Raw genomic sequence first — 26,812 nt, 5'->3', positions numbered from 1 at the left:
TAACCTGCATTTATTGCTGCATCAGAAGTTCAGCAATGCCAGAAGTAGCTGAAAGCACTTCATCAAATAAGCCTTGAACACTGCTGTAAACAGGAATTGCAAGAACATTTGTATGCTAAACTACTTATGGACTTTGCAATTTGAATGTTCACTTCTGCAGTTACAATTATAAACAGCTTTTCATGACACAGACACATTTGGGTCTTTTTGCTTTAGTTGAGCCTTTTTTTTTTCTTGCTTTTTCCCTAAACGATGTTTGTCTAAAACATGAGTAAAAAAATTATGCCACAAAGTCTCTTGAGAGCTAGAAAAAGGAAAGGCAAGTTAAAGCTGCTTAATTTCAGCTTCACCTCGAATCAGCCAAATAAAGAAAAATCAACAAGAAAACCTGTATTATCAATATTTTGGCTTGAGAATAGACTGCACAGCTATTACAAAACTTACTTGGGGGAAAAGGGGGGAAAAAAAGTCTGTAGAGACAAGGTTCCAATTTAGGATTACCATAGCAACAGAGAGGAGGGAGGGAAAAATTACCAGATTACTCTCTCAGATCATCAAATCCTTGAAAGAATAAATTTAGATTTGAGTTTCAGTCAAATTCACTGAATTCATCCTATTCATTAATGATAAACACATCTAATTAAGGACTAAATTGAACAAGCAAAAAGTGTACTACGAGAAACAAAGTACCAAATACAACATTTCAGACTGAATTACCTCACCTTTTCCTTCTACCATAAAATATGTATTTGGTATCACAACAAGTCTTCATACCAGCAACGAATAATATAATTATTTAGGAAGGTGTCTAGTTCTGATCACAGAAAAAAGAAAAAGAGCCATCTGAAATCAAGCTCATTCTTGTTAAGTAACCTGAGTAACTATACTACTGAAAATGGGCAATAATATGACTTGGGGGTGTAATGAATTTCTGAAAATATAGTTTCAGAACAGAACATACATACATATATACAAAACAGAACTAATATATTTCAACAACATATGTGAGCACAGTAATGACCCCAAAAATGGGACGGTAGAAATAAGCTTAAGCTCCTCAAAAAGGCCATACTCTGAAAAAAGAATCCGGGTTAACCTAAGTAACTAATTACTCACATGTTTTTAAGTTGTGCAATTTCAAACACTCTTAGTATTTTGGAGTTGTTTTAATAAACACTTAAATACAAAATGGACACATATGTTGATGACTGATTTAAAAAGCAAGAAAAATGGAAGTCTCTGTTTTAGGAGAGCAGCTATCTCAGTGCTTTCACTCACTCACATTAGATAGGATCCCAAACCCACTGAACCTGCAGTTGAAGTGGCAAATGCTACACAGTTTAAAAGGTTTAATTTTGACATTGTGAGCTTTGATTGAGGTGTGGAGAGCTGTCTCCCCACTTCAGTGGTAAATATTGACCCATAAAGACTAAGCCTCGGGCATCTTTTCCACCAGCCAGAATGTTCAATTAATAAGGCTGCCCTCATAATTTGCAAGACTGCCTAAGCCCAGCTTTCCTGGCTGACATTCAGATTTTAAGCATGTTTCCCAGCCTTCTGTTCACCACTTCTGGCTTTGGTTGACCTGCTGCCAAAATGCTCTTTATTTCCTGGTGGCTGGGCAGGCCAGAGGACAGTTCCAGAGACTACCTTCTTCCAAGTTGTGCAGCAAACTGTTCACTGTGTTCCCTGCTCTTGGCTCCTGACCAAGATTCTGCAGTGAGGGAAAATAGGAGGATACTGGAAGGATTGTCATTCCACTTGTGTGAAGCAGGGGCATAGGCAACCTTTACTGGCCTTTCCTTGTTTTCAAACCAACATCTCCACTAACAGACTGGAACTGAGTCAAAGTGTCCCAGGTCAACAACAAAGACTACAGCAGATCTAGAAGTGGACATCCCACCTGCCAAAATCACTACCCTACGCTGCAACCACAAATTCTCCTTCCGGGGAGAGACAATAAACTCAGTATAAGATGGTCCACATAACTTAGCAGTGTCAAGATCAGTGCAAGTTCTAAAGGAGATTGAAAGCAAAGTGGAAAACCACACAGACAGACAATGAGTTACAAATGGAACAGAATCAAAGAACAGGATGGCCCTCTCTGAGTCCAAGGCATAGAAACCCACCCACCAACATTCCTTGATACATAAGAGATGAAACAGCTTTCCTTTGGATGAAGGATCGACATCTCATGTCCAATCTCCATTCACTTGCCTTGGGAATGCTCTGCAGAGTTTACTAACTTTTTACCAAAATCCCTATACAACTAAACAGGAGAAAAGCCATATATTTATATGCACAGCTGAGATATAAGCAAACATCTAAGATAATTATTAATTTATTTTTTCTTCCTATTAATAGATTCAAAACCATTGTAATACTGTACCATAAACTTTCTATATATCTAAATAAATTAACTGTATATTTCTAGGCACCAACACTTCATGAAAAAAAATTTACAAAAATAAACACCATTTTATCGTTAATTCACCTATAAAAGACATAGATTTATTCCAAAGTATTTCTAAGTCATCAGTTATAACTGAAATCACCGGACTATCTTTGAAGACTCACCATCTAATAAATTTTACTCTAAGCCTAAGAGGGTGGGGAAAAAAAACCAAACAAAAAATCAAAAAATCCTACACTTTGCTATGTACTAGTAGACTTAAAAATAATATCCACAGTAAGGAAAGAAAATTTACTTTGGAATCAAAATAGAATATTGTGCTTTACACTGAATCTGTTATTCAAATCATATGGAAATTTGAAATGACATTTAAAAATAAAGTGACACATTAGCTGTGTAGAATTTTACCTGAAAATCATGGAAACCTTTCCAGTAACTGAAAACAACTAGGAAAAAATGACAAAACTAATGAAACATTATTTGCTACCAACTGAAGTCTCATATGCTTCCCTATTCATCCTTTTGAAGTTCTCGTGTTCCCCGTACCTGTTGTGTGAGTCCCGTGCCCACTCCTCCCCTCAGCTGAGCTCACCAAGGCCGGCCAAGCAGCAGCAGCAGCACCTGGACTGGACGGGAGCTCCCCATGCCCTGGCTGGCTGCAGGTGAGGCACCTACACAGTCACACCTTCCTGCTTCCCAGAACTAACCAGGAGCCTTGCCCCTCTCTCAGCAGGGACACAAGTTTGGCCACCACATCTCACTACTGGCAGAAACCTTTTATGTTTGAAGTCATCACTTTCCTGTTCAATTCAGCTGGTGTAGCTCACAGTTTTAGTAATTGAAGAGAAAAATAAAGTAAGTCTTTTTAACGCTGGAACACTTTAAGCTGTGCTGATTCAAGGTCACCACACAAGGCTTTGCTAGACAAGATCTTCTGGAGAAAAAAAAGCCAAGTATACAGCACCTCTCCATTAATGCACAACAGCAATGTGTTTTTTCCATGAATTTTAGGTGGAATGGATGCTTCACAAGTGTACACACTTGATAGATTTTCATCAATATTTTGCAGTGACAATACCTGAAGAAATTGCTTCATCTGTTAAAACACTAAACTCAGGGTATGCTTTATTCTTCATCTCCACAGTTACAATGCACCAACAGTGACTTTATGCTCAGTCATTTGTAACACACACACAAAACGGCAGCAAAAGGAAAAAACCCAAATGACAACAACACAAAACAGCCAACAGAAAAAAACAGAATATAGTTTTCAGGGGTCAAGGTTTTCCTCAACACCTTCTGGTTTAATCTGGCTTAAACCATAATAGAACTGAAATAGTGTATCAGATCTTTCAAGATTCAAGAGCTAAAACAAGATAGAAATAAAAAGCATAAAAAGTAATATAACACATTTGAAATCTGTACAAACAAATCAAAAACACCCAGAAAACCTAAGTTTCTATAGCTCCAAGACAAATTACAGTTTTTAATCCAAAACTGCCTTTACATGTTTACTGATTCCAACCAAAAACCTAGATCTGTTTTTTTTTGCCCCCTAGTCTTTGGAGCATAACTGCATCACAACAATCATCTACTCATTTGATTTGAAAGTATCAAAAATACCATAAACAGTTACTGATTAACTGCATTTACTACTGTTTCCCTGAGCCCTTTACAGCATTTCAGTTAGGTGTAGGAAAGAAAAACAAAATGTCAAAATTCTGAAATATTTTACTTCTTATTTTTCAGACTTCCTGAGTCCAGATATGAAAAGGATACATAACATATGGTACAAAAATCAGCGATATAAAAAAGACATTAGTCAATTAAAAATGCAAAGGAATGTTTGATTAGTCTGAAGAGCACACATATGCCAAATCCCAGTTTAAAAGAGTAGCTCATAATATCGCAGTTCTAAAACTGAATTGAGATTTGCTTTCATTTATGCTAATTTTTAATTAACCTGCAGGGAAAGCCATTCAAATAAGTGATAGTAAAAAACTCTTTTGATGTTCCACTTGTTAGTGCAACCGATCTGAGTTTGAAAGGCTGATCTTTCACTGGATAACAACTGAATCCAGCAGAGCAGGCAGAGACCATTCCTCGGAATGCAATCAAATAAGCAAGGTCAAAGGGAGGAAGCTGGGAAGGGACCAAAGAAGCTGTTACTCCTGTTTGGCTACACCTCCAAGGACAACGTTTTCAGCTTCTCTGAAAGGTCAGAGTCAGTGCAGCAGCAGCAGCACACACACACTGGTCAGACGGGCAGTAGTTATTCAAATCTATCTCTGCACTAAACCTTCACTTGCCCTGAAGTGAGGAACAGTCAGACTTTGAAATTCCCCAGAGGAGCAGCAATACTTAAACGCATTCAAGACCAGAACCGTTGGTTGAGATGCTGAACTTGAGTCCTCATGGCAAATGACACCATCTCAGCTTACACCGGATTTGAAAAGCAGTACTTCTGAAAAGGGCATTTCCTGGAGTCTCTTCCCCTACAACATTTGCAACTACCAACCACTAAACCTTCTGAACTGACAAGACCACAGTAAACAACATCCACTGCGTGGTGAGGAAAGAAACCAATTACTTGCTTCAATTTGACTAAAGATTGTCAAGATAATTCTCAATAAACAACAGATGCTTACCGAGATGGTAACAGATGTTATCATACATTCCTACAGAATCCTATTACTGTATACATGATACTCTAAAGTGAGAAATAAAGTAGCCATAGAAAAGGGAAATATTTAAGTAAAAATTACTAGAGATCAAAATCTGTATAACCAGTACTTTTCAAGCATTACTACCTCTAATGCAAAGCTTTCCTGAGGAAAGAAACTGGTTCATATGCTTTACATTTTACACCTCTCTCTACTGACAGGTTTGTACAGCTACTGCTCTCAGCCCTAGCAAAACCAGAGTATTTTTGAAGAGAAATGCTGAATAAGTAGCAAGACTAGATAATATTTTCCTATTCCCCTGAGGAGGCTGATTAAATTATATGAATGAAAACTGCGTAACTTAGGTAATCTAGGGACTTCCACTATTTTTAAAATATACCTGCTTTTGAATCTGTTACTACAGAAGATGCATAACTTTACAGAAGGGCTTCAGACAGGTTCCTCAGGAGATGTCAAATGGCCTGCACAGTGGAATCAGCAAACTTACTTTCACATCTGCTCACAATCACTTTCCAAATACAATGCACATACCACCCTAAAACTGCCAAAGAAATATTTAGTTGCAGTCTTAATTACTGATAGAGTGCTATTTCACAGAACACTTTCTGTGGTGCAGCATAGTCCAAAAGTTCCAATTTAGGAGCCATCAAAGTCAGAAAATCAGCATAGTTTTTTCTTCATGCCCCCATGCCTGAGGTGTCTCTGCTGCACAGCAAAGAATTGATTCACTCTGCTTCATTGAAGTAGTGGGCAAGTTTTATTAATATGCATTTTTCCCTCAAAGCAGGATTGGCTCATTTGCACAGCAACAGTTTGGGGTTTACAGATTACTCACTATTCACCACTGCTACAACTCTTTAATTATTAAGAAAGCTATTTCTACCAGTCAGAAAAGCAGTGGGTGCAAGATTTACTGCCTAGGCTCCTCAGGAAGCACTTGTCACATAGAAGCTGTATGGATTGTAGCAATCAACATGCTAAGCAGTCTTCTCCTAGTTTGAAACTTTCAGTTCTATTATTTTATTCTATTTATTAACAAAATTGGCTGCTTCAAAATTCTTTTTTTTTCCTCCTATACCAAGTCAGGGAATGTTGGATGAGATTTGCTAAAGGCAGCTCATGCTGTGAAACTACACTTCAAAAACCAAGACTTGGGGCAGAAGTAGTTTTAGCCCTACTTCTGTCAAAGTCTCTCAGCGCTCAAAGGGGCTTTCTCTACCTAATTTCACCAGATGATCCAATTTCATACACAGAATCACACATTGCTTTGGGTTGGAAGGGGCCTTAGAGATCACCTAGCTCTGAACTGCCATGTGAATCTTCCACTAGACCAGGTTACTCAGAGGCCTATCTCATGCATGCAAAATAACATTTAATATTGATGGTGAATCTCAAAGACTGAGAAGAGTTGAGTCATTTGCTGTTGGATACATCTAAAAAAACTGTCACGGAAAAATACTGATTCAGTAAATGACCTCTTTCACTCTGCAGCATTAGTGAACCATACTCTAATGAACTTACTGGCACAACATGCCAGCAAAAATACTTGCTTCAGATGAAGCACATTCAAATTTTTCACACTTATAATCATCTACCACAGAAAGAAAACATTCAGTCAACACAACAGTTTTTGTATAAAAAGCACTATTCTCAGCATAGAGCTTCATACCAGTAAAACTACAACACATTTAAACATGCAAACACAGTAATGCACATATTATCTTGCTACACCGAAGATGTAAAATCATGCAAATGCCTCTTCCTCAAAACTCTCCTCGGAAAACCACCAAGTTTAAATTCTATGAGGCAAATCATATAGATCATTACATTCACTCAAGATTATATCAAATTTGCTGGCATCAAATCTGTTTACTGAATATAAAGAAATACCAAAGCCACCTGTTTCATAAGTCTAGTCCACAGTTGCATTTTTTCCTCATTTATTACACAAGTGCTATTAAAAGAGTATTTCCCTACTGAGAAACATGATATTTATACCATTATATTTAATTAACAAAAATAGAAGCCAATCTTAGAAATAGTTTGTATGCCTTTAAAATAAATTCTTTTGCTGTATTTAAAAAAAAAAACCAAACAAACAAAAAACACCAAAAAACAGAATTTGTGACAATTAAGGACTGGCACCTATAGTCACATTACAAGAACCAGAGCTGTAAACAGCCTGTCTGCAGGGAGATACCTGTAGCTTTCAGCAGAGCACAGAGGAATTATCCAGCAGCAGTTGCAGTTTGAAAATTCATAAGCTCAAGGTAGACATGTTTTGTAAAACTCAGTATAAAAATGTTAAGTTACAGTGCAAGAAAACTGAATACCTTTTGGTTTATGATAATGTGATCTACAGCAACTTTCCACAATGCAGAGAATAAAACAAAACCAGCAATGAGACAGCAGCATCTCACGAAAGATGTAAATGCAATGCTATTCCTAGCCCCCATCTCGACACAGCCGTGGACATTTTTCCAGCTTGACTGGATTTTCCCCCTCCCTAATTGCTAGTTTTAACTAAAGCCAACACAGATGAAGAATCAACCCTAAAAGCAGCACAGCGAGTGTGCAGCAATTACGTGCAGAAAGGCATGTGACATTTTGTATCAAAAGCAGAAACGCCAAAATGTAGATACCCCTTCCAGCAGAGAAAACAAAACAACTGCCCGCCTGCTGCTGGTGCCCCGCCAATCCCCAGCACCGCACACACACACATCCCAAATCCTCCTTCGCTCCTACGTCCTCTGCGGACGATGACAGGGACTCTCCAAAGCCCGCATTTCGCCCCGCACAGCCCGCAGGTCACCTCTGGGCTGGCACAAGGGGCAGGTGAAGCAGAAGGGCGGCGGGGGCAGCGCCGGCAGACGCAGCGCTTGGGTGCAATGGAGATTCCAGCGCCGAGCGGCCGCAGCATCCCGGCGGGCACGGGATGGGCGCCGCGCCTCCCGAGGCAGGGCTGGCAGCACCCTGCCCCTGCAGCTCAGCCCGCCGCCCCCCGTCCTGCCCCCGCCTTCCCAAGCCCGCCGCAGCCCCTCACCGCAGGCACCCTACGCGCAGATGGTTTTTCCGCACACCCCGCCACGTTTTCCAGGCGGACACAGCCCCCACTGCTCCCCTCCGGGCTTAACGAGCCGGTTCCCGTGTCTGCGCCCCAGCCTCTCCTCCCCTCCCCGCAGCGCCCGTCTCCCCCTCACAGCGCGCCCGCCGCCGGCTGCGCCCCTCAGCCTCCTCCGCACCGTCACTGCCGCGCCGCTCACCCGAGGCAGACGAGAACGGGCGAGAGCGAAGGGGCCGCCGCTGCCGGTCCCCTGGCGAGGCTGTCGCTGTCTCGGTCCCCGGTCCCCTGGCCGGGCTGTCGCTGTCTCGGTCCCCGCCTCCCGCCGCTCCCGCCGCCCCCTCAGGCACCGAGCGGCCCCCGCCCGACAGGGTGCGGCTTCCACAGCCCGCAAGCCCAACAACGGCGCCGCCCATTGGCGGGAGGGCGCGCGCCCGACGAGTAAGCGGCTCTCCCATTGGCGGAGGGGAGCGGGGGGCGAGAGGCGGTAGGGCCGGGCCGCCCCTGGCGGGTCCCCGCGGCTCCGTGAGCGCTGGGGGGCCCGGGCGGCCGGGAACGGGCTGGGAAGAGCGTTCGGACACAGGGAATGGCGTTCTTGTGGCGCTGCATCCCAGCGGAAAGGAGCGGCGCGGCGCTGGGAGCTTATCTCAGAGCGGGTCGGGAGATAGGCGCAGGCAGACGTCGCTAATCGGCGAGGGCGCGCTGCGATAAGGGCTCGTTATCGCGCCGCGGTGGCGGTGTCCGATTGCTGTCAGCTCCCAGCAAGGCCAGGGCGATCCGGGAGGGCAGGACTCACTGGAAACACCTGTCACAGCCCAAGGAGCTGAATCCTCCGGGTGTGAAATGCCAGGGTGGCGAGGGCGCCCTTGTTTCGGGAAGTGCGCGGATCCATCGCACGGCTTGTGCAGAGCAGCCTGCGAGAGCTTCTAAAGCGCCTCCTCAGCTCTCCCGAGTCCCTCGGGGAGCTGTGTGTGGTGTAACCAGCACCAACTGTAAAGTTAACTTCTTCCTCTATCTCTTTTCTGTCCATTTGTACTGTCGTTTCTCTATAATTTTAATTCTGCTGGTCTACACATCTGCGTGCTTTACAGAATTACTTCCTGCCACGGGACAAATGAAGACTTGGTGGGCTGGGAACAAACTCTCAGAAACAGTAAACCCTTCTCCTCTGCTATCCACAACCCTCATTCCCAAGTTATCCGTATGTAGAGAGGACTCCAGCAAGTAGAACCTGATAGATTTCAGGATCCACAAATTCCTCTTGTGGAATACGGGATGAATCTAGCCTGCTCCAACCATCTCCCCCAGGGAAACACACTCCACTTACCTAGAAGCAGGCCATAGAGATATGCATAAACTTGTCTGTGAATTCAGCCACCAAAAGTGGTGGTTCAGGTGTCAAGTGATGACACAATGATTACCACACATCTGACAATAAGGCCCTACTGGACATAGATCTGCCTAATCAAAACCGTGTAATTACTAATGATTAGCAAATTGTGTCTGAACATTTTCTGTAGGAACTGTTTGACACTTTAACATAATTTCACCTGCCTGATGCTGAACCCTGTAAACCCAGTGCATGTGTGTACATACATGGCAGCATACTCTTGTCCCTGCTCTGCACCTGCAGACTCCAGCCAGCTGCCCCACGCAGTGTTTTCTCTTTGATTACTTGCCAAAATACTCCATCTTGGCATTTCTCTTCCTTTCTTTCCCTTTCTCACCAAAGCACTTAACTCACAGAGCTCTCTCTCTTGTCTGAGAAAGTAAATGAGAGAATGAATCCATATTAGAACTAATTCAGCAAAAAAATACTGCTTTGTTTCAAAGTTAATGGGTTTCCTCTCCAGCTCAGTATGTGGCTCTAAGACCAGCAGTGGCAGGAAGGATGGGGATGTTGAGGGCAGTACCAGTGCCCAGGGCTGGGGGAGGGCAGGGAAATTTCTTTCTCTGGCAGTGCTGGCTCAGAGCGTTTGTGTAACTGCAGGGTGCAGTGACAAGAGCAGCTTGAGCTGATCAAAGGATGCCTTTTATCAGCTCCTCTTGGCTCTTGTGCTGCTGGTGAGTGCTGTTCCTTTACCTTTCTCTTCTGCTGTCCTACTTTGTGACTTGCCCAAGGGCACAGATTCCTTCAGTCTCCTTCCAGCTTTCCCCCTGCCCGTTGCATTATCTCCCATAATCATGAGGCCACTGTTTCACCTGGCTAATCTGAAGGAAAAATTGGGGAGGGGCGGTGGGGGGCAGCTTTAACCAACTCCCTCCACAGGCTGAGACTGTGAGTGATGAGTGACTGTGTTTATCTTCCCTGTTCAGTTTTTGGCCTGCCCAGGTTCCTGACCCAGCTGCAGGAAGGGCAGTGCTGTGCAATGGCACAGGTAGGGTTACATGGGCAGAAACTCAAGGGCGGGCTCATAAATACTGACACAGACTAACGCTGTGTGCTCTGCTGCAGAAAAAAGACAAGAGAATCTCAAAAAGCACTTCTGCATTATTTAAGACATGAAGAACTTGTCATTGTTAACTCTTACCAGCTGGGTTTGCAGCATTACAGCTACAGCAAAAGGTACAACGTGAACTACACTGGGTGTTTCAGCCTGCAGTATTTGATTGCTTCAAGATTTGTGAGGGTTTTGGGAAAATGACCAAGGCAAGCTTGTTGCCAGTAGGCTTCCACTTGCCATATGCACGTGTACTGGAGAATGGTTACTGGTTACTTTCAAATAATAGTTGCTCTCCTCATCAGGCTCCAGCAGCAGCAGCACTGGACTCAACTTACATCACAGTCTCAAATCAATGAGTCAATGTGAATGTGTTCATTTACAAATTATTTGCATGATAGCAGAAAAATAGTGCTGCACAATTGTTTTTATGCACCTGACCTCTTTACCTGGCATTAGCACTTCTTGATGCTCAGGTAGCTTCTAGCTACCTGAGAGAAGCACAGCACTAGGCTGATGTCCCACATCTGGCATTAGGATATTTACCTTTTCCTTTATATGGAGTGCACTTATTCCACATAAGCAGTTCCAAGTCAGTTTTCTCACCTATAAACAGGAACTGATAGTAAGGTAGTAGTATGGTAGATCTTTCTCTCCTGACCTGCCAGAACTGTTCTGTCCTGACAGTCTGTTGACCAGGGAGGATTTGTTTGCCTGCTGTCATCATCTGTCTTCATCTCACACAGACCTACTCCATTTCCCAGAAAAAGTCCTGTATCCTCCAATCAAAGCAATGCCAGTATGTGAATTTTCTATTGCTTTTCCCATGGGCCTTCAAAAGGAGAGTCTCAGCAGCAAAACTTCCTTGTGCCAGCAAAGTAAAAACCAGTCCCTGGCCAGTCATACCAGAGTTGGAGAGTTGGGAGGGTGTGTGGGGACAAACACAAGTTACCTGTACAAAATAGCCCAAGAACAGCCCTATGAGTGCTGTGTCTCTCACTGGCACCCAGGACTCTGCTGGAAATGGGACAAGGGAGCTTACACACATGGAGCATTACTATTGAAAAGCTCATGAGGGATTTGTCTTTGAAATGATTGCATTTAAATGCCTTTTTCAAAGTTATGTAATAGGTTATCTTAATTTCAGCTCTGCATAACACCAGTAATATTTAATGGTTTATTTGTAGTATTACTAAAGTTGGTGATTATATATAAGGTTATGTCTGAAGTACATGAATTCTTGTTCTTCAGAGAGAGCTCTTTTTCGAATTTTACTCATTTATGCAAGGAAGGGGAACTTTCCTGAGGGACTAAAAATATAATATAGAAACAATTTTAATGTAGGTTCAATAGAAAGATTACATGGAGTAAAAATGTTCATTGTGGTCTACTTTCATCTCTCTCCACAACCAAACAAAAACACATCTGAGGTTTGTTTGAGCTGGAAAAAAATTAAAATTCAGGTAACTGAAACAGCAGGTGGACAAAGGGGCAGAGCAGCTGGAATAGGCCCATACTAAATGTTGCCAAATTTTACACAGTCTTAATCTGAGAGGCCACTTTGGCTTTAAGTTTGTAAAATGTTGACTTTATGCTCAGGGGACATGGGGAAATTTTTATACATGATTGAGATAAAATGTGAAGGGAGCTACATGGTTCAAGCTGGTTAACAGCACTTGCAGTTAAACAGAACCAAAGGTGCAATAATTCCTTTACACAAAGTAACTCCAGCAACCAATATTCTCTTTAATGTTGCAATATTCTTTGTGAAGGTTAGGGCTTGTTTTTCCAAAATGATTTTCCAAGTAAAACCAATTAATTTAAATGCAACCTCTATGACTTCCTGAGTATCATCTGCCTTCTAGTTCTATCTTCACTGCTAGTTGCTTAGACATGAATTCCAGTGTGACTAGACCAGCTGAAAATGTTTTTAGCTGCTCTGTAATAACATCTTCATCCTTAATAGGAGGAGAAGGAAAAATGTCATTAAAAGAAGTTAGAACTTTTGAACTAACTTTAGAACTATAAGCAGACTCAAGAGGGTAAAACAGAGAAAAGAAAAACATCAGAGTAAGTTCAAACTAATGAGGAGGGCTGAGAAGCACAAGAAAAAAATTTTAAGGTAGTTGCTATTTTAATTATAAACAGGAGAAAGTTAATTAATCTCGAGAGAAGCTTTGTAATATTAGAATATCAAATTTTTAATTCCCCTACATTTAATTCCCTCACATTTAATTTTTAAATGGCACATTTTCAGCAGTACTCCCATGGTTAGGGTGTGGCTGTCATTTTCTTGGAAAAATAAATCAGCATGAAGGTTAGTACAGTGCAAATGAATGTAAATTAAAGCACAACATAATCAATGAAGCCTAAAACAGACAGCTTGTGAAGCCACAGCTGGAGGACCTTTCCATATTGGCCCTGTAATAAAACCCTTTAAGAACTTTCCACGGGACAGACTCTCCTGTTTTCTGTGCTGCTCTGGTGGCATCACTGGCCTTCAGTACAGGTGCAAAACTCCCACCATGCAAAAGGCTGTCCAGACCAGAATTTCAGTGCACATCAGCCAGTCCAAGAAACAGCTTTTCCCTTGTTTTATATATCCAGCCATCTAATCCTACAAATGGTTTTTATCACTTTCATTTCTGTGCAAACCAACTCCAGGAGAGATATATGTGATTAAAATTACATTAAAAGTGATTCTTTGATATCTCCAAGATTACATGCCTCTCAGGACCACATCATCAGCCTGAGAGGCTGAATTAACCACTTCCTGGGAACTAGATACTGTAAGGAGGAAGGTACAAGTGAGGGACAGTAATGACCATCCTGTAATTATGACACAGGAATGGGAACCCTGAAGGAATAGATTTGGAGGTGCCTGTGCTACAAAGCTTACTCCATACCTGAAGCCTACTGAACATAATGAGCCCATTCAGTTTTAAAGTAAGCTCAAATGTTCTCCATCTAGAAGTTCCAGTAGTGTTGGTACTTGATATTTTTGCTACTTTAAGTATAGTAAAAGGACTACAAGCTCTCCCACTTAGGGGTCTGTAATTGTGGGCATCTCAAGCACTCCCACTGTTAGGAAAAAAACCCCTCCTTGATTTCAAGGAGGTGGATATTTCATAAGATGGAAACTATTGCAACATTTGCTTACTGCTAGGTGAAGTATTTAATGTTCAGAACAGCTGCCTAATGTTTCACGATGTGTATAAGTTTAGGCGGTGCTCAGATGTCCACTATGTAAATTCTACCTCAAAGTATATTTTATATTTTTATTGATTTGTCCCAAATGACTTCCACACACATGCTCAGCTGCTGGATTCCTGTTGTATGGAACAGGCTGACCAGCAGATGTCCCCAAATTCTACAAAATCACACTTTCAGCTCCTGAAATCTTCAGCGCCCTTTTGCACATTCCAAAAGATGAAGCCACTTGAGGCCATAAATACTCTGGCTACTTATTCACATTCTTATGAAAACTGAAGTTCTGAGGTGGGCAAAGCTTGACTGCTGTCACAAAGAACCTCTATTGTCATAGAAAATTTTTTGGATATTTGTTCACTTTTTATGACATGCTGCCATTGATTGTCCCTTGTTTTATTTTCAGAAGCACTCTTAATATTTTTTTTCCTAGAACAGCAATCCCCATCCAAATATGACCTGTAATACTTTTATCTGGAGGTTCAGTCACAGGAGGCAAGACTTTTTCCAATATCAATGATTTTGACTCAGATATTACAAAACTCATGAACTACATCCTTTATGCACATCAAATGCTGCTTTTACAATTCCCCACAAACTATTTTAAAGCTAAGGAGCTTGTAGGAGGTTGTAGACACAAAGGCTGCTTGCTGGTGAAGGAATGAGAAGAGGCAGATTCGTGAGAAATAGAGGAGACATACTGGGCCATGCGTTGTAGCTGTGTCTTTCCTCCCTACAAACACCAGAAACTCACCTGATTTGTTATAAAGCAGACTAGACTAGTATGTAGGAGCAAGAGGAAGAAAGAGTCTAAATTATTGCAGATTTGTTTAGAACATGAAGATTTGCTTCTTAGGGGCACTGAAAATTAATTCCTCTAATTCCACTGTTAGAAGAACACAGGTAAGAACAAAACCAGCAGAACCCACCCCTGTGAAATGAAAGACAATTGCACAAAACGAGGTGGACTGGCATTGAAAGTTTATCCACTTCAGAAATATATACATTTAGATACAAAAGGGAATTACACAAAAATTTACATATTTGCAACTCTCATATTACACAGGTAAAGAGCGTGTTATGGTTTAAAAGGATGTTTACAATTTAAAAATCTTCTGAGTATAAGTTGAGCAAACAATCAAATATCTGAATAGGGCCCCAAAGAAAGCATACCATAAGTATGATTGTCATGACACAATGAACTCAATTTATTCCCAGACAGGGAAAATCTTACTCTATAGACATTTGTGAATATTGCAAGAGACTTGAACTTACTCTGATACACATAAAACTATTTGCTGAAAAAGTTTTTAAAATGCTGTCTTGGCTGAACCTTCTTTAGAGAGGATTAATGTCAGGGTAGTGCATCACAGGGATACTAATTTAAAATAAAAGGAATTAGACTTAAAATATCCAACATTCAACAGAATCTGAATTTTAAGTACTTCATATTCTTTACACACATAAGTCCTATTACAGCAGGAACAGAGATCAAAAGACTGATATTGTGTATGTCTCTCTCTTGAAAAAGATAGAGGCAGAATTTCCTTCCTCAATTCCTGTGTATCATCTTCATATTCCATCTGATTAGGGACTAAATCCTGGTTTTTGTTTTCATAAAAAGAAAAGCATTATTTTGTAATAGTTTGGTTATGATTTTAAAGTTGTGACCATCTAACAAGATTAAAATGGGCATGTATAAACTTTGAAAAGGTAACAGAAAAAAAGTTTATTAATAGAAATTCAGACTGATAAAAAACTAGATACCTTCTCCTGTTTCAGGAGTGGTTGAATTATTTACTATTGTTACAAGTATTGTAAACTTATTATTAGAATATGAGACCATTATGACACTATTTTTGGATCAACAGAATTACTTAAGAGGTTATTAAAATTAATTTCTCCTCCATATTAAAATTCAGGAATAGAGTAATTTTGGCATACATGTCAAGCCCTTGGATTTAGGACACCTGTCCCCAAAATATTAGGGAAAAAAATGTTAAAAGCACCCTGGTAATGTTTATCACTGACAGTAGATTAAAGACAGATTTTTGTTTTGCATGCAACTACAAACTGAGTAGAAATTTTAATGATAAAATAAGTCTTGGTAGCAGACTAGGGTAGTGTCTTTTGCCCTAGAACAGAAAAGAATGTATCTGGCTGACAACAAAATGTGACCACAAAGATTTTTGGATTGATAGCAGCATCACAATCATAGTTTCATGGTTTCAGGTGGTTTTTTGTGCTTTGTTTTAAAGAACCTTTGACTATGGCAATGTGAGATAAAACTGCTAGTTGGAATTTGGAACATTCAAATGGCTCCCCTTCCCTTCCCCCAAAATCTCAAGTAGCCCTTTCTCTTTTCTCATATCCTTTAAAAACACCAGTGGCATGAACCCTTCCAGTTCAGAACTAGGTAACAGGGCTCCAATGAAAGCCAAATCAATATTGTTTCTCACTTCTCCGAAGTGCACATCATTAAGCAGTACATGGGATGCCACACCCATATCAGCCAGATAGTACCTGATAGTGATTACTGTACTCAGAAGGTGCAAGGACATAAGAGGTGGCTTAAAAAAAAGCCTAATTTCCTGATCATCTTTACCTATAGTAAATAAAATAATTTGCACAGAAATCTTCATTATGTACACATCAACTATACAAGTAATACAAAATATCTCAGTTCAGCACCAATGCTGACTTTAGGAGCAGTACCTCCAAGTCAGAGTATTAGTATTCCCTGTCACAATAAATTCTGACATACTTCCAGAAGTGTCCATTTGCTAGATCAGCTGTATTCAGATCACTTCTCTGTTCACGTTCATCTTCAACATTCCAAGGAGATTAGTAATAGCAGCAGTTTTATAAAAGGTGTGGGTATCCTGGACAGCTTTCACAGCCAAATCAGTTCAGATCTTTGTAAAAAAAAAAGCCCATGAAATCCACTGATCTGGACTCTAAGGTTTTACCAGAAGTTCATTAAATGGAACTTATATAACAATTTATGTGAGAATAAAAGGTGGAAACAGACTCAGTTTGTGTGTGCAAACAGCAGGATGTCCAAAAGTGGCAGGAGTCCTGTCCTCAGGGGCAGCAGGGTCTCAGTGAGCCGTGGCTGTCCTGTCACCTTGGCTTAGAGTAACCATAAGGACACCTGAGAATCAGGCTGTCATGACTGGGTAAGACATGAGTGCTGTAGTATTCCACCAAACTTCCCATGTTCAAAAACAGGATGTCTGAATCCAGGTAAAACTTGCTGTCCTGTTATAAAACAAAAACATATGTAACCATTGACAGCAATGTTTCCAGCTCAATGTCTAAAGGAAAAAGGGCTAGAACATCATCATCAGAACTAAGTTCTTTCAAATACACTATTCCTTTGCAAACTAGTCAGTCATACAGATAAGTCCAAATTAAGCTCAGGAATTTACTAGGATTTGACTGGTGCTGAAATTTATGATGATACATGATACAGAAATTAGAAAGCCCAGATCTGAGTAGTCGAACTTTTATCCTAGAGCAGATACTTGTAAATCAGCTGATTTTTACTGTCAGAAGTGGGAACAAATTTAGATTTTAACTTGTTAGTTCTGCTGTTTACCTTTTATTTATGCACATTCATTATATACACAGAGACATTTGTAATCTAAAGATGCATATGTAGCACAGCTACTGACCTTTTCAAAGATTCTGTAGTTTCTCACTTTTCCTGCAGGTTCATCCCATACAACCAATACCTTGAAGAAGAAAAATGCAATGTATTCAGTCTATGCTACCAGCCTAAAAAGCTTTTTACAATCACTGACACTACGATAGGGATTCTATCATATTTGCTTGCTTTAAGAAAAGACCACATCTAAATGGTTAAGTAGTTGAACATATATAAAATGCAGTATGTCTCAATCAAGAAGTTTTTTGGAGGTTAGACTCAGAAATTGCAATTTACCTTTCCAGGCTTAGTAGATGAGTTCCTAATACAGTACAATCCATTTTGTGGTTGTCCTTGTGGGTTACTAGCTTTAAATATCCTAAAAAGAATAAATAATGACATATATTACAATTATTCATGTACCTGTTATTAGCACTCAGATAAATCAAATACCTACAGTCTTAAAATTCTCAATACAAATATCTGGTGTGGGTGTAATAATTCCTAGTAGAGCATAGCTGAAAGAAAGTCACTGTTCTAGCACCTGAACCAGCAATGCAGCATAGATCATCTGGCTCTCTGGTCCCATCCAGCATCCTGGCAAAACTACCTCCTCCAGATGGAGCCAAATCACATTGCATTCTCATCTGTCAATTCATATATGACCATTGAACTAACTTCTCTAGAAAGTGATTTGCATATTAAACATTTCAGTGCATGTTTTAAACACAAGTTTAAAATTATCTTTGGACTACAGTTCAGTACAGGTTTTTGTAGGACTTCTAAGGAACTATTTTAAAATCACGTTTTACCTTTCAACTTCGAAAGATTCAGAGGTATTAAGAAATACTGAAACAGGCAGCCCAACCTGTAAAAAATATAAAGAAAATAAATCACCATTAAGTCAACGACAACTCAAAACCCTAGCAACTTGTTATGCAAATAAGATACAGCCATAATCTAAAATAATTAATGGTGATTTAATCTTTACTCTTCTTTCACCTTTATATCCAATTTTAAAACTCTGTAACTTATCAAGGCATTCACTCAACCTCAAAAAGAAATGAAAAAAAACTACACAGCACTGTGTTTTCAGAAAGCTACTCTTCTCCTGAAATAATGCACTTAAAATGTTCACAAAGATATATGTAACCAAGGAAAAAAATATTCTTTTAGAATGGATCATCTGCTTTATCTTACTTTTTCATAATCATCATCAGAGTCATCATCGGGTTGGCTTGGCTTGGAGGGTAGTGCTGGTTTTTCAAATGAAAAGCTTCTAAAACTCTGTCCATCTGGTGGTGATCTCCTGGAAGAAACAGAATGAGAACTGAAGGATATCTTATCAGGAAAGCAGAACAAATATACACAAAACACTGAAGGAATAGTAAAACTATAACTGAAGTTCAGTTTATCCCCCAAATAATGGAATCCTAGAATGGTTTAGGGTGGAAAGGACCTTCAAGACCATCTCATTCCAACCCTCCTGCCATGGACAGGGATACCTTTCACTAGACCAGGTTGCTTGGAGCTCCATCCAAAGTGTGCCTTCCAGGGATGGGGCATCCACAGTTTATGTATCAGCCTGTGCCAGTGCCTCACCATCCTCCCAGTAAATAATTTATTCCCAATATCTAACCTGAACCTACACCTCGCCTTTTTCAGTTTAAAGCCATTCCCCCTTGCCTTAGCACTCCATGCCCATGTCAAAAGTCCCTCTCCAGCTCTTTTGTAGCTCTTTTAGGTACTGGAAGGTGTTCCAAGGGTCTCCCAGAGCCTTCTCTTCTCCAGGCTGAACAACCCCAACTCTGTCAGCCTGTCCTCTTAGGAGAGGCGCTCCAGCCCTCAGATCAACTCAGTGGCCTCCTCTGGACCAGTTTCAACAGTCTTTCTTGTTTTGGGGGCCCCAGAGATGGAGGCAGCACTTGCAGATTAATTTGGGTAAGGAGAGACTTCTAGAGATCATTTAGTCCAAGCTCCTGCACAAAACAGGTCCAACCAGATCAGCTAGATTCACTGCAGATTTTCAAATAACAGGCAAAAAAAGCACAACACAGAGAGGGATGGTGCAGGGAAGGGACACAGATGTTGTTATGAACCTGAGTATGCCTAAACTTGTTAACTAATAAGTGACTGAAAAACAATAGTGCATTGTGTTTTCATACTTACTGTAACTGGGGACATAAAGATTTCTCTGTTCTGGGCTTGACTGCAGGGGGCTGGTGGCTTGGCACGACTGGCTTTGGGATCACTGGTGGCACAAACAGTCCAGGTTTACCATGTTCCCTTGGCACTTTGGGCTCTGCTAGCTTTTCAGCAAGCTGTGACAACTTGGGTTTATTGCCTGGCAGAGGAGGAGGGGTCCGTGGGGAAAGGTTTAAGCCTTTTAGCTTCTCACATGCTTCTGGAGGAGCAAGGACTTGGGCTGGTGGCAAAGGCTCTGGAGGCAGTGGGTGAGACTCTTTGCCACTTGCAGGCTTTTTGAACACAGGTAAAGGGGGCACAGGGGGTGGCTCTAGTTTGATTTCAGGTAAGCTCCTCTTAGGAGGTGGTGGTGGTACTGGTGCAGTGGGTTTGCCAGAGAAGGAATGTGCCCTTGCTTCTGAATAGGGAGATTTCCTGACGTGAGGAACGGGCGGAGGTGGGTACGCAGGGGGCAGGACCATATCTGCAGGGAGAAAACCAAAAAACGTGACCTACTGAGGGGAAACACAGTATGTCATCAAAAGAGACTGCTCAAATCCATTTTCTATGTGTCTAAGATATTTCACTGGCATCAGGTCTGATAGTACTCAACATGCTGGCTAAGCATTTAACTTCCAGCACAATTCTGAAAATTTTAAGTAATAAACTCCTGCTATTTTTCTTCAGGCATGGCTGATGAAGGCTTAGTAAAGTCTTTTCACTTTGTATCTGTTTTTTCCTTAAAAGCATTACTGCTGCTCCAGACTGATGACCAGATACAGGTCATTCCAGGCAGGAGGCTCCAAGAAAACACACCCCTAAAGACATGTAATACTTTCTGTAAATGATTACTGCTGTTATTACAAACTCCTGACCCAAAATACCTCTCAAGATTAGATATCTCTGCATTACTTCAGTTATTTTGCCAGCTGGAATAGTAATGACTAATACAAAATAATAACCTGGCATTCCACATGAATATTGCCTTCACTGGGGGCCTTTCACAGGGCCTTTTGTGAGGGGAATCAAAGATACCACATACCATCCTTCACTATATCAGAAGTATCTGGCTGCAAATAAGACTCATCCTCTTCCTCCTGATCGTAATCTGCAAATAAAAATCAGTGCGTCAGACTGATAAATACTCTTGGAACCTAGGAAACCTAAGAAAGAGTATCAAGTACTTAAGGCTCCTTAAAACAGACATTTTTCAGTATTTTTTCTAAAAAGATGAAAAAAATTAATAGTTTTGATCCATCTTTCTGGTATCTAAGTGTTTCCCTAAATTTTTATGTAAATTAAAAAAGCCATCTCTTGTAACAGAGGCAGATCAAGTACACTGCACATTACATTTTTTTTCAACTTACAAGTTAAAACTATTTTTTGGTGACACTTGCTAGTGTTCCAGCCTTCCTGAGACAAGTTCAAATCAGTTGCAGAGATACAACTACATGGAAGTGTTGACAAAAGCACTTGGGAAAAACCACACCCCCCAAAATTTAACCCTATCACAGAAAAACTTATGACTTTGCAATATGGAAGATAAAACAAGCTTAGTGACCTACAAAACAATTTTAATTATCTTTCCTCGCTCTGGCAAAAACAACAACAAAAAGAGCATCACAACAAATGGCTTAGGTGGTTTCAATGTTGCCTTTAACTGTAAATTAGAATAGCCAAGCCACAAAAAACATGTTACTTCTAGGCAGTAATTTCTCATCATTGATTATAAGAGGAGCCTGGAGGACAATATGCAGAGGAATGCCCTAAAAAAAGGCTAGAATATCTGATAAAAATCAGTTACTCTAATTGTCCTAATTTAAACTCCTACCAGGCCTCTTATCATTCATCTTGCATACAACCCTCCCCTCCCATAAAAACAGGACTAAACTACAACCCCACATGAATTGCTGATGAGTCTGTTCTCTGCTTGCAGCAATGGAACCGGATTTCCTAACAAGACCCATTCCTGCAGAATAGTCAGGAATTTCCTTTCAGGAAATGAGAGGACTCGCTCCCATCAACATTGCCCTTAGAAATCTGAAAGGGCAGATGGGGAAAGGCCAAGAAAAGGATCCCTGCTGACCCTCAAGGCAAGGTTTCTCATGTTGGTTTTCACAAACATATTTCTTGACTAGGAACTCCATTGCTGAAATATGCTGTGAATGCCTACCTGACAGGCTTTCTGTCATGTCCCCACTTTTGATTAACCTCCTTAAAGGATCTGAAATTCTTTCATTTATTCATACCAACAGTTAATGGCACAGAATACCTGTTGCTGATTTAAAACTACAACAGAGATACACCTTGTTAAAAAACACCAGTTACAAATTGGATTGGTTTACTTAAGCTATGGGAATAATTCCTCCAGAATTCAGAAGAAATAAATAAGCAACAAAGAAGCCTTATTTATCAGTGTCTGAATTTGTCACCTTCATTTTCTGCTGAATGGTGGGAATACTTGATGTCAATGGGACGTTCTACTGAGCCATAGAAACTGTCTGCATCAGAACCAGAGTCACTGCAAAAGAAAAGACAGAGTTACTTCTGTTTAGCAGGACTGCAGCACTGGAAAGGAATGCTGGAAAAGCAGAAGCAATCTGTTCCTATTTCCCAGTTAACATCCAGATATGTTGATGCTATCTTTTAAAAGATTTAATTTCTTTTACACAAAGCTGACACTGAAAGTGCTCTTTGTTTAAAGATGTGGGTTTTTCTTAATATACTTTGAAATATAAATTGGGAAGGGATTTTCTTCTTGAGTCTTACTGTGGCTGTTCTTATTTAACCGGAAGCTACTTGTAGGTTCTTATTTAACAGGAAGTTACTTGTAGGTGCAAAAAGCCTAAAACACCACTGTGAAGAGCTAGTGCAAAAGGGAGAAAAAAGACAATAAAGAATAAGGGTTTATACCTAAATTCTGTTATTGTTTCTTTCTTCTCATGGTAGTGACCAATTTCCCTTCTCAAGGATAGCATCCAATTCTAAACAAAAATAAAAATACAACATTCAACACATCAATTTTTAAATCATTAAATGCAGTTGTATCTTGTCCTCTAAGATCAGAGTAACTGTGCAGGGAACATACCTTGAAATAGTATTTATCCATTACTTTTTTTATTGAAAAGACTCAGCAGTCAAATGTTTTGACTATCTAAAATGCTGTCGGAACCTACAGAAGTATTAAATTTTCAGTTTGCAAATTTCAGGCTGTTATTCCTAAAACCATATATATATTCAGAGTATGCATACAGGTGAGAGATTTTACTGAACAGTTTTCAGAATTTATCAAAAGCTTAACATGCCATTAGTTTTTCCTCGGTGAAAAATAAATACAGAATATTTATTAAATATGGAGAAGCCCATACCATCTAGTATGTCACAGCCATTCCCTAAATTACAAGTTGAATTAACACTAACTTAATAGTTAAAACCTCAGACATGATTTTCAGAGGAGCCCAAAGAACTAGGTATACAAATTTCAGCTGCATTTCCAGTTCATTTTGATTTTAAGAAGTCCAAGATTCGCTTTTTGCTTCAAGGAAAATGCTATTGCAAAAGAAGAAAGTTACCTTTCTTTCATCTTCAGAAGAAGCCGAAAAAAACCATGTCCTGTGCTTCTTGCTTATGTGAACTAACTTGAAAGGAAACACATTGCTTGATGTTGTCTCCTCAGCTGCCCTCATAACCCTGAGAAACAGAACAACCAATACAGAAACACCTTAATCTATAGTTAAAGTTAATAGTTAATCTATAGTTAATAATGTTATGTAATGTCATGAAGACTGACAGAAAGCAGTTTCACTGGCCAGTTTTGCTTAATGGAAAATATCCCCAAGCCCAGAAATTCACCACAGAAATCCCCATGTGTGCATTTGCAGTACTTCTCCATTATTGTGGTAGAAGGGACAATGCAAAAGGAAGAGCACTTGTCAGTCCAGCAGCCAGACCCTTACAAACATCTGCTTTGACCTGTTCAAGAGTTAATGAATCACATTCATTCATAAGCATCACACACTGCCAGAGGTACTCAGGGTGCTTGTGGCCCTTATTTCAAGAAGTCACTATTTCAGAAGACAAATTAAAACACATTTCCTGTTAAAATAAGGAAAAACTAATAATAAAAGCAAACTTAATTTTTACATGTTTCCCTTACAAACACTTCCTTGAACATTTTTTATTATTTTAAAGTAAGCATAACTTAACCACTTTCTTTTTTGTGTGTGTAAGGAATTTCTTCATTTGGGGCTTCTGGGAGAAAAAAAAAAATCTAAAAACCCCTTATGCAACTACTCAATCTAACAATTCTTTCAGCAAATTCTTTTTCAATAATGTTTGTCTGTGCTTTATATTAATCAAGACCTGGTCCCTATTCCAACCAAGGCCTCTACAAGACTGCTAGAATGTATCTTCAGATACATAAAAATGAATGAACAATCTCAAGCATTTACAGATTCCATGGTATTGTTCACATTCATGTGGATAGCAGATGCTGGTGTCATGACAAAATTACTGTGTGGGTTCCTTCTATAAATTAATCTTGAATTTTTAACTAGGTACAGTGTTTACCAGTGCACTCCCTTAAATATATGCCATTGTCATGCTCTGTTAGAAAAGTTCTCATAATTTAAGAAAAGGTAATTCCTTGTTCCACAAGTCTGAGAACATTATACAGTACAAGATATACATACACAAATACCATAAAATTGCAGTGGTTAGGATCAATACAGTGATATTTCTTTACATCTCCTCTTTCTCATTAAACCTGTCTTAGCATCAGTTTCAATAACAATCCCCTAGTTAGGTTGGACTTTTATTAGTAGGCCTTGTACCTATGAGGCATTCAGATTCTGACCGTACTGGCTAACTTGAAAGCCACATATTTCTGTCTTCAACTTGCAAAGTAAATATTAAGATTAAAAATGTGAAGTGAAATGAGTCAGATACTCTGCACATGCATTCTCTTATTTAGCACTTTGTAATTGATACAGTTCCATCGCTAACTACAGTTTGCCAGACTAGTAACTCCATACATTTTCTCTTCTGATTCCTTTCTGGTCACTACAGAACAAAGATGGTTTGTCTGAAAGAATCCACATCTATGTGCATGTGCAGTCTGCACTAATCAGTAACAGGAGCAAGGCCATTGCAATTCAAACAGCTTTACTGGTTAAATTACAGAAAAGGAAGGCTATCCACTTGCTGAGCACAGGAAATGTCATCTATACAGTTTGAAAGGAATACATTTCTTGGAATATGAGATCAATGCTGAATCCAAGCAACAGATGTAGCTGTGTTGAACTTTATAAGAAATGAAACCCATAGCCCTTAGCATTAAGTAAAAGGAGCTTGGGTGTTTAACAACTTCCTTGGCACTTACCTGTTGTAACCTTTCAAAGAAAATGCACCCTGGGGAGATGCAGATGTGCTGCTCTTAAAATAGTAGATACATCCCTCGTGGATAATAACAAATCTCAGTGGCCCTGAAAAGATAAAAAGTGATCAAAATATAAGTCCAAGGGCAGCAGAACAAACAGAACTTCTTAGCATGTGTAGAATTATTGTTTAAGATCTTAGTAATGATATGAATCACTGTAAATGAGTACAAACTAGTTAAGTGACAGCTCATTGATGATCAGCCACACAGTGAAGCTGTCCATTTGCAGTTTCAGGACTAAGAGTAATATTGGATTCCCTCACTTGAGAGGCAGCTGATCTGAAAACTTCAAAAGAATCCTCAGAGACTGCAAGCCTGGCCTCCACCTGCGCTCCTTTATTAGTGGAATAAGCAATAGCAGCAAGGCAGCCACAGTATACAAACACATATTCACACCCATCCCCAAACCATTATCTCCATCTTCTCTTTCACCTCAAGTACATAATCCTGCGAACAAAATTATATCCTGCTTTCTTTTTTTGAAAGAGGCCAAGACTCCTTCCTTTATCAAATGCAGTAATCTTTGTCCTTAACTATATAAGTATCATTTCAGTATAAAAAGGGATACCAAATGAAAAGCATATAAATAAACTCAAAATAGGAACTTTTCCCCATGTAAGTAGACACTGATTTCAGAAGAAATTACTGTTATGAAGTACAACCCAATGTTGGCAGTGAGAAAATTTCCATTTCACAACAGCAGTAGGAGATGGGAATATTTTTTCCAGTACAGAATAACCAACTGGAAAAAAAAAAAAAAGCTGAGTACTAACTTCTTTCAGAAAAGAGTATTTGAAATTAATACATATCCTGGGAATTTGTTTGTCTTGAAAAATCTTACTTGTGAAGGACTTGACAAGAGAACTAAACAAGCAAAATAACAACCCCAACATATATTATTGAAGATTTAAATTTGCAAAACAATTAAAGGAAAATCTTTCAATATGAGTCTTTCATATATATATTCCAGTAAAATTGTATTCCAATACAAAGTGGAAAAGCAGCTTCAACAGTCTGCTAACACAAAATCTGTTACTGGGCCCAGAGGCAAGCATTTAAAACATTTAATTTAGTTAATACCTCATTCAACTTACACTTCAGGATCTGCAGCTGGGTGCCTCCTTTTTTATGAAGATACCCTGACTTGGTGACTCCTCCAGGCATTGTCAGAAGGTTTTGTGCTCCAATTGCCTTCATTGGGACTGGCCAGACCTGCTCCTGCAAGGCCATCATTCTGCAATTCAGAATAATTAAAAACAGAGTTTTAAAAAAATCTGAGTTTAAAACTCAGATTTACTTTAAGAAATGAGTACTGAGAAGCAAAGCTTGTTTCCTTAAACAAGATTTCCAAACAACTAATGTGGTTCAGCACTCAAGAATGCAACATAGACATGGTGTTCAAAGATTCCAGGAACTTTGTAACGTATAAAAAAAATGCGTTGCAAAAAGCCCCGATTTATTTTTATACAGCTCTCAAAAGTGATTGACAGTTGTTGAAACAAAGGAAAAGTGCTTAGTAAATGTTATTTAAGTATTTATGTTTTAAAAATACTCCAGATAACAAGATAATACTGCAAGACTGAATCAGGCAGGTGACTGGAAATAAAATTGGTTTCTTCTCCCAAGTGCTACATGACACACGTATATACAGAAAATGTCATTTTCTGTGCAACAAGGGAATCAAGTCAAGGTTTAGTAACTGCAGCATCCAATACTACTTTCTCCTGATATTTATG

The 26,812-nt window shown here is 39.8% G+C and overlaps 2 protein-coding genes across 28 annotated transcripts in view; both read right to left on the bottom strand.

The window, feature by feature from the left end:
- ADD1 (adducin 1) overlaps positions 1-8,568 on the bottom strand; it is a 62,070-nt gene extending 53,502 nt beyond the window's left edge. For 4 of the 21 annotated variants that reach the window (XM_030270602.4, XM_030270603.4, XM_030270606.4 and 1 more), the window contains exon 1: positions 8,361-8,564. The gene's annotated coding sequence lies outside the window, so the exon portion shown is untranslated. Of the gene's footprint in view, positions 1-8,339 lie in introns of all 21 variants that reach the window. The other 17 variants (XM_041715643.2, XM_030270612.4, XM_030270605.4 and 14 more) reach the window with 8 other exon arrangements.
- Positions 8,569-14,770: 6,202 nt separating this feature from the next.
- SH3BP2 (SH3 domain binding protein 2) overlaps positions 14,771-26,812 on the bottom strand; it is a 36,621-nt gene continuing 24,579 nt past the window's right edge. For 6 of the 7 annotated variants that reach the window (XM_072927943.1, XM_072927945.1, XM_072927944.1 and 3 more), the window contains 12 exons: positions 26,171-26,310; positions 25,020-25,122; positions 23,212-23,329; positions 22,553-22,623; positions 22,072-22,160; positions 20,682-20,747; positions 19,625-20,123; positions 18,656-18,764; positions 18,268-18,323; positions 17,753-17,834; positions 17,484-17,543; positions 14,771-17,067 (listed from right to left, as the gene is read on the bottom strand). In XM_072927943.1, the coding sequence (XP_072784044.1) occupies positions 16,930-17,067; positions 17,484-17,543; positions 17,753-17,834; positions 18,268-18,323; positions 18,656-18,764; positions 19,625-20,123; positions 20,682-20,747; positions 22,072-22,160; positions 22,553-22,623; positions 23,212-23,329; positions 25,020-25,122; positions 26,171-26,309 (1,530 nt within the window). In that variant the 5' untranslated portion in view covers position 26,310 and the 3' untranslated portion in view covers positions 14,771-16,929. The remainder of the gene's footprint in view (positions 17,068-17,483; positions 17,544-17,752; positions 17,835-18,267; positions 18,324-18,655; positions 18,765-19,624; positions 20,124-20,681; positions 20,748-22,071; positions 22,161-22,552; positions 22,624-23,211; positions 23,330-25,019; positions 25,123-26,170; positions 26,311-26,812) is intronic. The other variant, XM_072927942.1, reaches the window with a different exon arrangement.

The sequence above is a fragment of the Taeniopygia guttata genome, chromosome 4 (genome assembly GCF_048771995.1).
Source record: "Taeniopygia guttata chromosome 4, bTaeGut7.mat, whole genome shotgun sequence".
NCBI classification, from domain to species: Eukaryota; Metazoa; Chordata; class Aves; order Passeriformes; family Estrildidae; genus Taeniopygia; species Taeniopygia guttata.
The sequence above is the reverse complement of the archived record's forward strand: the minus strand, read 5'-3'. Positions and strand labels throughout refer to the sequence as shown.